Source organism: Corvus kubaryi, unplaced genomic scaffold (assembly GCF_017639235.1).
Source record: "Corvus kubaryi isolate FWS band 111438036 unplaced genomic scaffold, C.kubaryi_AGA036_p1.0 split1-37355, whole genome shotgun sequence".
Lineage (NCBI taxonomy): Eukaryota > Metazoa > Chordata > Aves > Passeriformes > Corvidae > Corvus > Corvus kubaryi.
In genome coordinates, this window is record NW_024582078.1 from 3,122,199 (window position 1) to 3,134,691 (window position 12,493).

The 12,493-nt window shown below is 50.6% G+C and overlaps 1 protein-coding gene across 5 annotated transcripts in view; it reads left to right on the plus strand.

Annotated features, from left to right (window-relative positions):
- SRGAP2 (SLIT-ROBO Rho GTPase activating protein 2) overlaps positions 1 to 12,493 on the plus strand; it is a 97,859-nt gene that overhangs the window by 76,330 nt on the left and 9,036 nt on the right. For 4 of the 5 annotated variants that reach the window (XM_042013568.1, XM_042013571.1, XM_042013572.1 and 1 more), the window contains 6 exons: positions 398 to 532; positions 1,790 to 1,895; positions 2,479 to 2,703; positions 5,678 to 5,757; positions 9,639 to 9,819; positions 10,447 to 10,593. In XM_042013568.1, the coding sequence (XP_041869502.1) occupies positions 398 to 532; positions 1,790 to 1,895; positions 2,479 to 2,703; positions 5,678 to 5,757; positions 9,639 to 9,819; positions 10,447 to 10,593 (874 nt within the window). Of the gene's footprint in view, positions 1 to 397; positions 533 to 1,789; positions 1,896 to 2,478; positions 2,704 to 5,677; positions 5,758 to 9,638; positions 9,820 to 10,446; positions 10,594 to 11,797; positions 12,376 to 12,493 lie in introns of those variants that run through there. The other variant, XM_042013573.1, reaches the window with a different exon arrangement.

A 12,493-nucleotide genomic window follows, 5' to 3' on the forward strand; every position in this document is an offset into this window, starting at 1 on the left:
GGGCCAGGTGTGTGATGCTCAGTGGCTTCCTGGGTGTCCCCTGCATCCCCTGAGCTGCAGTTGTGACTCTGCCTAAAGGCTGCTGTCGGGTGGTGGAGCTGTGATGTTCCCACCTGCCCAAAATCCCTGGAGTGTTTCTGCTCCAGGGGCACCACCACACCCTCAGCTCTGGTGTCAGAGTGACATTTGGCTGACAGGAGCTGTCCCAGGTTTTCTTGGATTCCTGGCAGAGCTTCCCACCCTGCGATCTCTCTCTGCCTCACTCTTGCAGTGCAGCTGGAGTAGGTGGGATTAACTCAAATCCTTTTCTCCTGCTGAGTTGCATCCTTCAAGTATTTCAATACTTTCCTCCAGTATTCTGATTTTTCTTGCCTGCTCTTCTCTCCTTGCTCTGAAGGGGAAGATCCCTTGGCTGGGGACCAGAATGACCACGACATGGATTCCATAGCAGGAGTCCTCAAGCTCTATTTCCGAGGCTTGGAGCACCCACTCTTCCCCAAGGACATCTTCCATGACCTGATTGCCTGTGTCAGTAAGTACATGAAGAGCTGAAAAGAAATAGGATTAATTTTTCTCATCTCCCACTCCTCTTTCCTGTCTTTCCCATTTTTTCCTGACTCCAGAATGAGTTTTTGGGGTTCCTTTGGCGGGGTTTGTGCTGCTGTGCTGGTCTCTGCTAGCCAGTCTGGGCAGTCACCTTTCCACAGCCATCCTTGCTCTGATAGGAGTGAACAAGGAGATAGAAATTCATAGATTTTAGGGGTTGTGTGATGGGGTTTGTGAGACACTGCTTGGTGACAGGGTTCTTTCAAAAGAGAATAAAGCAAAAAGCCCTCACTTGTGTAAAATAATCTTGGAGAGCTGTCATCAGAAGGTGTCAGAAATGCCCTCTCCAAGGCAGGGAGCACCAGCAGGGTTCCCTGCCTTGTGTGCTTTCCCTGGATCTGCTGCCGTGCTCCTGTGTGCTGGCCTCAGCTGACAAGGTGGTTTTTATTCATACTCCTTTTAGCTTCATACCCACAAGGGACCATCCACTGCCTCCTGCTCGAGCGTATCAATCATCAGGGCACTCACAGCCGAGCTGTTAACATTTTTCATGCTTCCTAAAGGTGCTTCTGCCAGGCACAGGGTTGTTTGTGGTTTCTGTATGCGAACAACCTGATTTTTAAGTGGCCTGGCTCTCGTTGCATCCCCCAGAATTGAAGAATGATTCCATTGTCCACGCAGAGAAATGGCCTTTGCAGGGGCAGCCTCTGAAGTGAGGAAGGAGATCACTGAGGAGACAGCTTCAGAAATGGCCTGTGGTTTTCTGCTCCTGATAAATGCATTTACAGGCTTGGATTCACATTATGTTGAGAAGCAAAATCCGCTTTCCCCCAAATGAGCGCTCCCTTCTGAGCTGATTTATGCTGCCCACTTCTTTCTCAGCGGGCTGCTGCACACAGAGCCTTTTGCCTCACCCTTTAGCTATGTTAATTTGAGTGTTACACACTTTCTCCTTTTCAAACACCCACCTTTCCTAGCGGGCCTGACGGAGCCCTTGTGCCAGAGCCCCTGGAGCAGATGACATCCAGAGCTCCCACGCTCGGAGGGGCTCCCAGGGAGGGTCTCACGTGTTCGGGGAGCTTTGCTGGGAGAGGCTTTGCCAGCAGGTTCTGCAGCAAAATCCCCTCCTGTGCTGGAGCTCTGCTGGCTGCCCAGTTTGCACACACAGAGCACTGGTTGCACTGGGCCCCAGAGGCTGTGGGTGCAGCAGGAGGGTGACTCTGGTGCTCTCTCTTCCTTCCAGCCATGGATAATTTGCAGGAGCGAGCGCTGCATGTCCGGAAGGTGCTGCTGAACCTGCCCAAGACCACCCTGATTGTCATGAGATACCTCTTTGCATTCCTCAATCAGTGAGTACCCCTGGGAGCGCCAGGGCTCTGCTGCAGGACCTGGGATAAACATGGAATTATTGAGGCTGGACCGGGCAGGGACACCTTCCACTGTCCCAGGTGGCTCCAAGCCCCAATGTCCAGCCTGGCCTTGGGCACTTCCAGGGATCCAGGGGCAGCCACAGCTGCTCTGGGCACCCTGTGCCAGGGCCTGCCCACCCTCACAAGAAAGGATTTCTTCCCAGTATCTCGTTTAACCTCCTCTCTTCCAGTTTAAATCCATGGCACGGGGGTCCTGCTGTAACTCTGGTCTTGAGTTGGGCTGCAGGTGGGCTCTGAACAACAATAACAGAGAAGAAATAAAATCAAATATTATAGTCAGCACCCAGAGCTTTCAAACTCCCTTTGCAGTTTCTATTTCATTTCTCTGTGAATACCATCAGTGTCTCATTTTTTGCCTGGATCCAGAACATTTGTGTCCCAGAAAGCCCAGAGCAAACCTTGCGAGCCCAGCTGCATGTTCTGCAGCAGAGGATGGTGATGGTGGTGATGATGATGATGTTTTCTGCTGTTCACCCTCCTTCCCACTTCTGGTTTTTTGCAGTTTATCTCAGTTCAGTGAAGAAAATATGATGGATCCCTACAACTTGGCCATCTGCTTTGGGCCCACACTGATGTCTGTGCCCGAGGGTCACGACCAGGTCTCTTGCCAGGCTCACGTCAATGAGTTGATCAAAACCATCATCATCCAACACGAGAACATCTTCCCAGGACCCAGGGAGCTGGAGGGCCCAGTCTACAGCAGGGGTGGAAACACGGAGGATTACTGGTATGATGGATGCTCTGAGGAGAGCAACGGGTGGATGTTTATCCATGGATTAGGATGCTGCAGTCGTGTGCTCTGCGTTGGCTAATTTGGGATTGCAGCATCTGACCCAGCCTTTCAAAAATCTGTTTTGTGGCAGCAGAGATGGCTCTGGTATCTCTGGAGAGCCATCGACTTAAAAGAAATAAGCTGGTATAAAGTAGCTATTCAGTTGTCAAACCTCGCTCACTTATCTTGAAGGGCAAGGTTGTGTAGGGATTTTCTTGGATGTTCTGGTTTGGTAGCTGCCAAAATCAATCTCTTTTTGTTGTGGTTTTTTTTCCCTTTTATTTTTTTTTCCTCCTCCTGCTTTTGCCTTTTCTCTCTGCCTGTCTGGAGTGCCTTTGCTTCAGACACAGGGGTCACTTGCAGCTGAACCTCCAAGGCTGTGGCACGGTTTAATTTCCAGGGCAGCCCTGCTGGAGGGGGAGGGAAGAGGCAGGAATGCAAAATCACCATTTCCATGCAGCCCAAAGCTCCAGAGGCCCGGCCGCGTGCTCGGGCTGAGAGCACATCTGGAAGCAATTCAGGCGGAGCGGCTCCTGTCATCTGGGGTGGAAGCCTGGGCAGTGGGGGAAGGAAAGGAGGTGTTTGCTTTCCTCCTGGCCAAGCTGATCCCTCCCTCTGAGGATGAGGAATGTTCAGTTGTGTCCCTCTTCCCCCCCCTCCTTTGCTCCTGCTCTCCTTCAGTGTCACAGGAATGCAAATGATTATTTTCGTGGACTAAAATAAATAGGTTTTTAAAATGAAGTCACTGTGGTGACAGAGCAAGCCTTGTTTCCCTGGCTTGTCTCGGAGCTGTGGGATCACTCCACGTTTAGAGGCTCCTCCAAACTCACTGCTGTGTGCACAGGACTTGCCAAAACCTTTTGGAAATTCTCTTAAATTCACCCCTGGCTCTGATGTTTTTAGGTGATGTTACATATGAAAGAATTGTAGGGGGGGGAAAAAAAACCCCCAGCTTAATATTTATGGCCTTCAGGAAACACATTCATTTTGACAAGAGGTTTTGTCCCGTGAGGTGAAGGGAATAAAAATGTGCTGTGTTGAGTACCCTCAGTGTGGGTGTCAGTGCACGGGAGGGTGTGGGGGGCAGAATGTCCTGGGAGATGATATCAGGGAAGGAGGTAAGGTATGGATGAATCATGAGCTGGAAGGGACCCACAGGGATCACCCAGCCCAGCCCCTGGCCCTGCCCAGACACCCCAAAATCCCCCCCTGGGCATCCCTGGCAGCGCTGCCCAAACGCTCCTGGAGCTCTGGCAGCCTCGGGGCCGTGCCCATTCCCTGGGGAGCCTGGGCAGTGCCCAGCACCCTCTGGGGGAAGAACCTTTCCCTGATCTCCATCCCAAACCTCCCCTGGCACAGCTCCAGCCCTTCCCTCAGCTCCTGTCACTGTCTCAGGGAGCAGAGATTGGAGCTGCCCCTCCAATTCCCTGGTGGAAATGCCTTGACTGGCACCATTCCTCTGGCAGGGTTTACTGCTGTCACTCTCAGAGTGACACCAGTCCTTCCAAGGCAGCATCCAGAGCTCAGTCAGCAGCAAGGACAGGTTTTTAGGTGAAAAATGCTGCTTTTTAGGAGGCCTGGCTGGTTGAGGCACGTGGCCTCTGTGCAGGGTTTGGAGCCGCAGCGTTGGCTGTGCACGACATGACTTCAGAGTCTGGGTGAAACTTTAGCCCTCACTGCTGCTTCCTCCCGGGGCCTCCAGCTGGCTTCAGAGGCTTCTGTAAACTTTATTAAGGAGCACAAAGGCTTTGCAAAGGATGGGAAAGGTTGATTCCTGAGGTACTGACTCGGGGGATGTTGGGCAGCCTGGTGTCCTGTGGATTAAGCAGAACGAGACACCAGAATTATTCAGACATTTCACCCCTTCTCCTTTTTCTGTTTTCCCCCTGCTTAAAAGAGCACAGGAGGTGGATTGCCAGGGGGAGAGCACTGTCCAACCATCATCACTTATTTTAACCATTGCAGGGCCAAAATGAGGGATGAAGTTACTCCTGTGTGAAGAGGATTAAAAATCACCTTTAAGGAGTCACAGTGTGAGAGGGCAGCAGAGGAGTTTTCTCTGAGGTGTGAGATGAGGAGCAAGCACTGGTTTTTAGCCCTTTTTTTCCTCCTGAGAGGAGCAGGCAGGCAGAGCTGCCAGCTGGCAGCAGCTCTGTGGAGCTGCTTGGGAGAGGCAGTGGATCCTCTTCCAGTTTCCTTTCTGCTCCTGTCCAGAGGGAACTGCTCGTGGAGCTTCTTACAAAAACATAACCTTTGGTTGCCACTTGTTGTCTGTTGATCCTTTCAAAGCTTTTCTTCGTGCCAAACATAAATGAGTCCTCTTGGTAGTTTAGGTGCTCTGGAAGCTTTATTTACAGGCAATTAATTGGGCTGTGGGAGTTGTTCAGGGAAATGAATGGGACATTTAAGATGGTGATAAAAGGGATGGAGGGAGATGACAAACACAGACCTGGAAATACCGTTATAAATCGAGGAATGATTTCCCCCAGGAAGTTGCAGCTTTCTCATCAGCCATCTAATGAGCTAATTAGAGCAATGGAGAATGCAGCCAAGGGAATAATCCCGGCATGGCAGGGAGGAGCTGGACCCAGCCTGGCACTGCTGTCTGACTGCTCAGCGTCTCCAGAGGTCCAGGCTGTAAGATGTGAAGTTGGACTTTGCTGATAGCACTCACAGAGGGTCACCAAGATGTTTGGTTTGGCTGATCAAATAAGAGTTCAGCTTGATTTTTACCCACAGCGACTTCAGCACGTGCAGATGCATCCACAAAGTGTCTGTAGCAGCGAAACCTAAATATTGACTCCTGATGGGGATGTTCCCAGTTCTGTCCGATTGTTTTCCAGGATGTTCCCAGTTCTGTCTGCTCGCTGGCCGTGGTGGAGCTCAGTTCCCAGCAGTGTAAAGCTGTCCCTGTTCCCTTCTGTTGCAGTGAAAGTCCTCATGGAGAGAGAGCCCTGACAGAGGATTCGGTGCAGGACGTCACAGCTGAGCACCACACCAGTGATGATGGTATGGGAAGCCTGGTGTTTACTGGGGTAACTGGTGCAGCCTGCCTTGGGGGAGGCAGGGAGGGCTGTGCCTTGCAGTGGAAGTTTAAAATTAGTTCCAAAGTGGAGTTTAAATCAGAGCACTCGCTTGAAACATCACATGCAGCATTTGGTGGCAGGAAGTACAAAGGTGTGGGATCAGTGGGAATCTCTGGGAGTTACCTGAGGATTCTGAATGTCTCCCTTCTTCTCATGGGTGTCTCAGCAGGAGGCTGGGTGTGTTCCAATGTCCTGTCCCCCTCCCCTGTGCCAGGCATTTCCCCTGTCAGTGGCTCAGGAAGGGGAATTGTGAGTGCTCGAAGCCCCAGCCCTTCAAGGGAGTAAACAAAACAAACCCAAAACCTGCTTGTCTTCCACTGAGAGCCAGGTTTTAGAGCAGAGAGTCCTGAGGGCCTCTCTCAGTGATAATTTTTGGATTTCCTTAAGGAAGCTCAGTTACATTTCTTGTCTGATGAGTGAAAAGAGGCGCCAAGGCTGAGAATTCAGTGATATTTCCTAAGGAAAAGGTGACACTGCAGTCGTGAGCGTCCTTGATGCTTCCAAAGCCTCCTCCTGCCATGGGGAACATCCTGTGAGCCCCATCCAGAGCAGAGGAAGGACTGAGTCACTGACGTGCAACGATGATCCCTGGAGTGCTGAGCAGCCTGGGAGCAGGCTGACCCACCAGGGCAGGATATGGTTCTGTTCTGGTGTTCCAGTTTGCAGTTGTGGAAGTTCTGGGGTGGCTTTACTTGGATGATCTCAGTTGTAGAGGTGGGAAGCAGCACTCCCTTAAAATTAGGCATCCTCCTTTTTGTGCTGGCCTTCAGGAATTTGCTCAGTGGCCCTGCCAGGTGCTCCTGTGCTGCCTCTCTGCTCCAGCAGCTGCCTAACAAACCCTCTCCTGGCATCCCTGTGCTCCCGCTGGCTTCACGGCTCCCTGATCTCACAGCTCCCTCCCAACCTAAACCCTTCTCTGAGACCCTCTGGTGTTCACGGACCAGGGAGAAGGGAAAGGATGTTTGGAAACACTGGGAAATCAGCTCTCTCTCAGCAAGGCCGAGCACGGGCACTGCCACTCCTCTGTGAGGTTGTGGGGAGGAGGCACAAAGCCTTGGGGAATGAAACATGGGCTCACTCCCTGCCTCGAACAGAGTGTTCTGTCTGACAAGTGGGAGCTCTGCAAAATGCATGAAAATGTGTCCTTCTGGAGCTTGTATCTCTGAGAAGGAACAATTTAATAGCTGTAACGAAGGACAGGCCACCTCATCCCACAGCTGCACGAGTCCTGGGATAAAGCCTGCAGGCTGCTGCACCCTGGTGTGAACTTGTGCTGTTTGTGGCTGGGAATTTTAGCTCTCTTTGGTGACTGGGAGGGTACAATGATGAGAAAGGAGCAGTTAGAGATCAGAGCAGGACACTGCTCTGCAGCCCCTGCAGCTGGAGTGCGTGGGGCCCCTGAGCAAGGTAAAACTGGGAGGTGTTTTGGATGGAGTCCTGCAACCTCCGTGGAATATTCCATAGGAAGCTTTTGGGAGGGAGCACTTGGCACTGAGGCAGAGGAGGGAGCTGGGGCTGGGTCTCTTTGAGGCAGAGTGTGGTTAATTAGGGAGTCTCACGCCCTAATTGGGCCGTGCAGTGTCACACCCTGGCCACAGCTCTCAGCAGTGCAGGTACAGCTCCACCTTGGATCTTCCTGGGGGTTTTCCCTCATTTCGTCTTCAGATGTGACCAAACCTCTTAAAACTCTTTGGGGAGGCTGGGATGAATCTTCCCAAAGTAAAGCTGTCATCCCAGCCACCTCCACTGCAGGAAGGAATTTGGGGGTGAGGGGAGAGGTCGTGTTTGGTGGAGCATCTGTGCAGTTCATCAGCCTCCCTGAACTGATTTGAGACAGGTATGAGAGGTCAGAACTGCTGAAGGGCAAGCAGATTGTGTGTTTGTTAAATTATAAATACGAGTGGAAATGTTTTGATCTGCTGCTTGCCTGCCCAAGCTGTCAGACTGGCAGGGGGAATTGTTTGGCTTAGCCTTATTGCTCTTCATTCACACAGTTTTCTTCTCTGAGCATAAGTGTAAGTAGGAAAAAGCTACTGGAAATTAAAGTCTAAAATCAGTTCTCTGGAGAAAAGCCAGAGTCCTAAAAAGCAAATTGGAAACATAAGAAACCTGAGGGCCACGCTCATCTGGAACAATAAACACTTGTTAATGAAGCAGATGGAATTCACCAAACCACACTCCCATCCCCTTCCTAAATGGAGGGGGACACCAAAAACCAGCCCTGTTGGGGTTTTTTACTGTTAGGACGAGCTGGCAGAACAAGCAAGAGGGAAGAAGGAGCCAAACCCAGATACCCACGAGCTGCCAACATGGGCCAGGCTTTTCCCACCCTTCCCAGTCCCTGGCTGGTTGCTGAGGGCTGATGATGGGATTTGTGTGAGTCTGACCACAGGCTTACCTGGAGAGGGTGGTTTGAGAGAACTCTGAGCTGTCAGGTTTAGTAGTGGAGGGATTGTTGGGGAGGCATCTCACAGACCCTGTTGCTGATTGCCCTCGGTCACTTTGTGCTGGATAATTTCAGATCCTGGTGGGGCTTTTTGGGGGGAGATGCTTCTGCTCTGCTCCCTCAGCCTGGCTGAGGAGCTCCAGCTGGCTCAGATGGATTTACACCATTGTTTTCTAAAGCCCTGCTACTGCCTTGCCTGCCTACAGGCAGCTCCAGACCCCATCCTCTCCCAAGGAATAACTGGAAAGCAGTGGCTCATGTTTGGCCTTTCAGCCTACTGCACTTTTCCCTTGCACTGTAGGAGCTTCCTGCGGTGCAGAGATCTCTGTGTGGAGTAGCAGATCTCTCTTTGATCAGGAAGAGAAACCACAAATCTCTTTCTCCAGGAAAGAACTCAATTTCCATGGATTGCTTGGCTGCATTAAAGCTCCTTTAAAGTAATTAGAGGGAGCCCACTGGGGCTGCGTGGTTGAGCTCATCTCCATTCCCCTGATTCCTGCCTAGGAGCAGGAGCTGCCTTAATACACATTTAGACTCAAACAGCAGCAGATTTTTTTCGGAGTCTTAAAACTAATCCACGGGAATTCCACATTGATCTTCCTGAGTGTCTTAAATGCCCTTATTGTCCCTCTGTATAATATCAGAGTCCTGCAGGGACCTGGATTAGTGGCTGGCTGCAGGCAGGGCATGGCTGGAGCTCCTGTGGGAGTGGGCACGGAGCATCCCAGGGAGCAGCTCTGTGTCCTCAGCCCTGCACCGAGCCCAGCACTCGAGGCTCTGGATGTTTTCCTTTGCTTCCACGCCACTTGGATGAAGAGCAGGGCCTCCCACCGTGCCAGAATTCCGGTCTCCTGGGTCAGGTGAACCTCACAGGCAGCAGAAATTGCCTTCTGAATAGATGCTTTATTTCTGAAGCAGCTTGGAATGAGAGGACGTTTCCCTCCCCTGCCTGCCCAGGGGGTTCACTTCAGCTGCTTTTAAGGAAGTGAACTGCAGGCAGATTTTTGTCTGGAATGTACCTGATTGCTTCCCACCTCTGAAACCCTTTTTATTTTAATGAAACCCTTTTTATTTTAATGAAACACTAATTCTGCCTTTGCCACTTCCATCGTTGTAGGCTTGAATTGCTGTGAGGGGGTTTAGGCTTGGAAAATACGAATGTGCCTTCCATGTAGGGATGAGGGAAAGGATGAAAGTGCAACATCCTTAAGTTTAGGGGTTCCCCTCTGAATTTTGCTGCCTTAAGAAGGAACACTTTATCCTCTTCATGCTCTGGTTTATGGCAGGTTTAAACTGCTGATTGCTCACCTGAGCCCAGGTGTTCAGTGAACTGTTGTTTATTCCCTTCTGTCTCGTAGAGTGTGAGCCCATAGAGGCCATAGCCAAGTTTGACTACCTGGGCAGGACTGCACGGGAGCTGTCCTTTAAGAAAGGAGCCTCTCTGCTGCTGTACCAGCGCGCCTCGGATGACTGGTGGGAGGGACGGCACAACGGCATCGACGGCCTCATCCCTCATCAGTACATCGTGGTGCAGGACACGTACGTGACCCTCTGCAGCCTGGGCTGGCTCAGAAATCGCCTTGGGATGGGGGTTTGTGGCCACACATTGGGGGAGAGTTCATCTTTTCATGATCCAGCACGCAGGGGAGCTCTGAGAGGTGGACGGGTGATAAAAGAATTGTTCTGGTGCCTGGTAAAGGTGCAGAGCTGGCATCTCCAGGGTGCTCATGGGAATCAGGTGCTCAGGAGGGGGGGGATTTTCCACAAGGAGTGATAGGACAAGAGGGATTGGCCTTAAGCTGGAGGAGAGTAGGTTTAGATCGGGTGTGTGGGAAGAAATTCCTGGCTGTGAGGGTGGGGAGGCCCTGGCACAGGGTGCCCAGAGCAGCTGTGGCTGCTCCATCCTTGGAAGTGTCCAAGGCCAGGCTGGATGGGGCTTGGAGCAGCCTGGGATAGGAGAAGGTGTCCCTGTCCATGGCAGGGGGTGGAACTGGATGATTAAGATCCGTTCCAACCAATCCTTCGATGATTTGAAGGATCTGTGATGATTCTCAAGACCCTCACACCGTGCTGCTGCCCTGTGTGACCGTTTGCACAGTGCTGTGCTGGAAATTCAGCACTGCTGCTCCTGTTTTGGTTGTGATACCCTCCCCTCCTCCTTCCTAGTGAGGATGGGATGTCGGAAAGGTCCAGTCCGAAGTCGGAAATAGAAATAAATTCTGAGCCACCGGAGGAAAAAGTGACAGCCAGAGCTGGTGCCAGCTGCCCGAGCGGGGGCCACGTCGCAGATATTTACCTTGCAAACATCAACAAGTAAGAGCAGCCTTGCATTGTTTTCCCTGCCTGTCAAGAGCTTGGTGATGAGTCCAGTGAAATGTTTCCTCCCCTGAGAAAGGTTCATTAACGAGCACTGCTGCCATTTTCCTCTGCTTCCCCCTCTTTGAACTCAACGTTTTGCTGTCCCCTCTCCGTCACCGGGGTGGCCATCGCTCATTTGAAACCCCACTGGCTTCCCTTCCCTGTCCCCAAGGTGCCATCTGGTCCTGTTTTCCCAAATATGCCCTATTTTGTGTGCTGAGCAGACAGAGGAAGGGAGGGGAGTGCTGGGATGAGCTCTCGTGTCGTTGTCCCCGTCCGTCGTCGTGTTCTGTGATCTGTCACGTCTCCTGCACATCCACCATGTTCTGTTCTGTTCTGTTCTGTTCCTCCTCCAGGAAGCTGTGTCCCAGTTTGTGATAAATGCCATACCTGCAGTCCCACCACCTGGCACTGCCTGCAGCACTCCTTTGTTTCTGCAGCACTTCTCACCTCGGGTTACTAACCATATGCTTGCAGTGGAACAGCACAACCCCCTGTTGCTCTAACCTTGCCTCCTCCACCAGAAATGGTTGCTTTAGCCAACACTCAGCATAATAAAAAGCTGGAGAATTCAAGCTAGTAGCAGAGTAAATTCCATGATCTGTTAAATAATTTTTCTAGACAGGCTTATCCCCCCCCTATACTTCTGATTATTTCCCCAGTGTTAAAACCCCACCTCTCTCCATTGTGCAGTGAAGGTATTATGGGATAATTACAGCTTGATGGGAGGGGATGTTCTTAACCTTCAGTTAATTTAACACAATGCAGTCTGCAAAGGCATTAACACAAATGCATCCTTTTAAAAGGTCTGGACCTGCTCGTGGCCTAGAGAGCCTGGTCCTTCCTTGTGGGATTCAGCAGAGCTCCACTGATATCTGGGAAGCTGTGTTAATCTGCATCAGCTTGGGATCTGGGCTTTCTTTTGAGATATTTGCTGTCTGAGCCACTGGAGTGGCCGTTCTGCCAGTTTGGAGAGATTTGTGTAATAACAGACCTGTGCTGGAGCTTCACCATCTGCTGGCCTTGGTAGAGTTGTGTGTGGTGGTTTTTAGAAGCCTGGGGAATGTCCACTCCAGTTTTTGGGGTTTTTTCCCCTTTACTAGGGAACCTGATATTTAGCAACAGTAGCATAAGACTCATTTTGTTGTTTTTTCTTTAGGAATGAATCTTCTGACCTATGTGTGAACAGACTTGAGCAAAATTAAATCAGATGGTTTCGCAATGACAGTTGTGCCACCCACTGAATTATTATTTGGATGCCAAAATCCTACTGGAGTTAACACTTTCTTGCAGTTATTCATGGGGCTGGTGCTATATATAAATGGATCCTTCCCTGTATAATGGATGCCAAGCTTCAGACCTATGGCATAAAGTATTCTGCTGCATTGGCCTGCCCATGATTTGAGTGGAATCGTGCTGTCAGACCTCATGGTGCTGGGGTAGAAACTAAATTCTTTGGACCAGTTCATCCATTTGACATCATCCCTTTGGTTTATCTGTAGCCCTGCATAAATAATGCCTTGTGGTCCTGCCAAAGCCATGAGAAAGAACCATCTCTTACCACCAGCAAACATTGGAAATGATCACTAACCCCAAACTGGGGGTCTTTGCTTGCTGATCTCTGAAAATAATAACTTGATGCCTTGGGCCAGGAGCTTAGTAGACTTATACTGTGTCCTCCAGTCAAAGATTGTAGCTCTGCTCTTGGAATGTAATAAAAACACGTCATCAAAACTTGTCGATGGCACAGAGGGTTTTTTTTTTTTTTTTTTTTTTTTTTTTTTTTTTTATTTAAAATGAGTCAATATTAGAAAAATAAAAACATGGCCCAAAGTATCGTGTTATTATTTTCAAT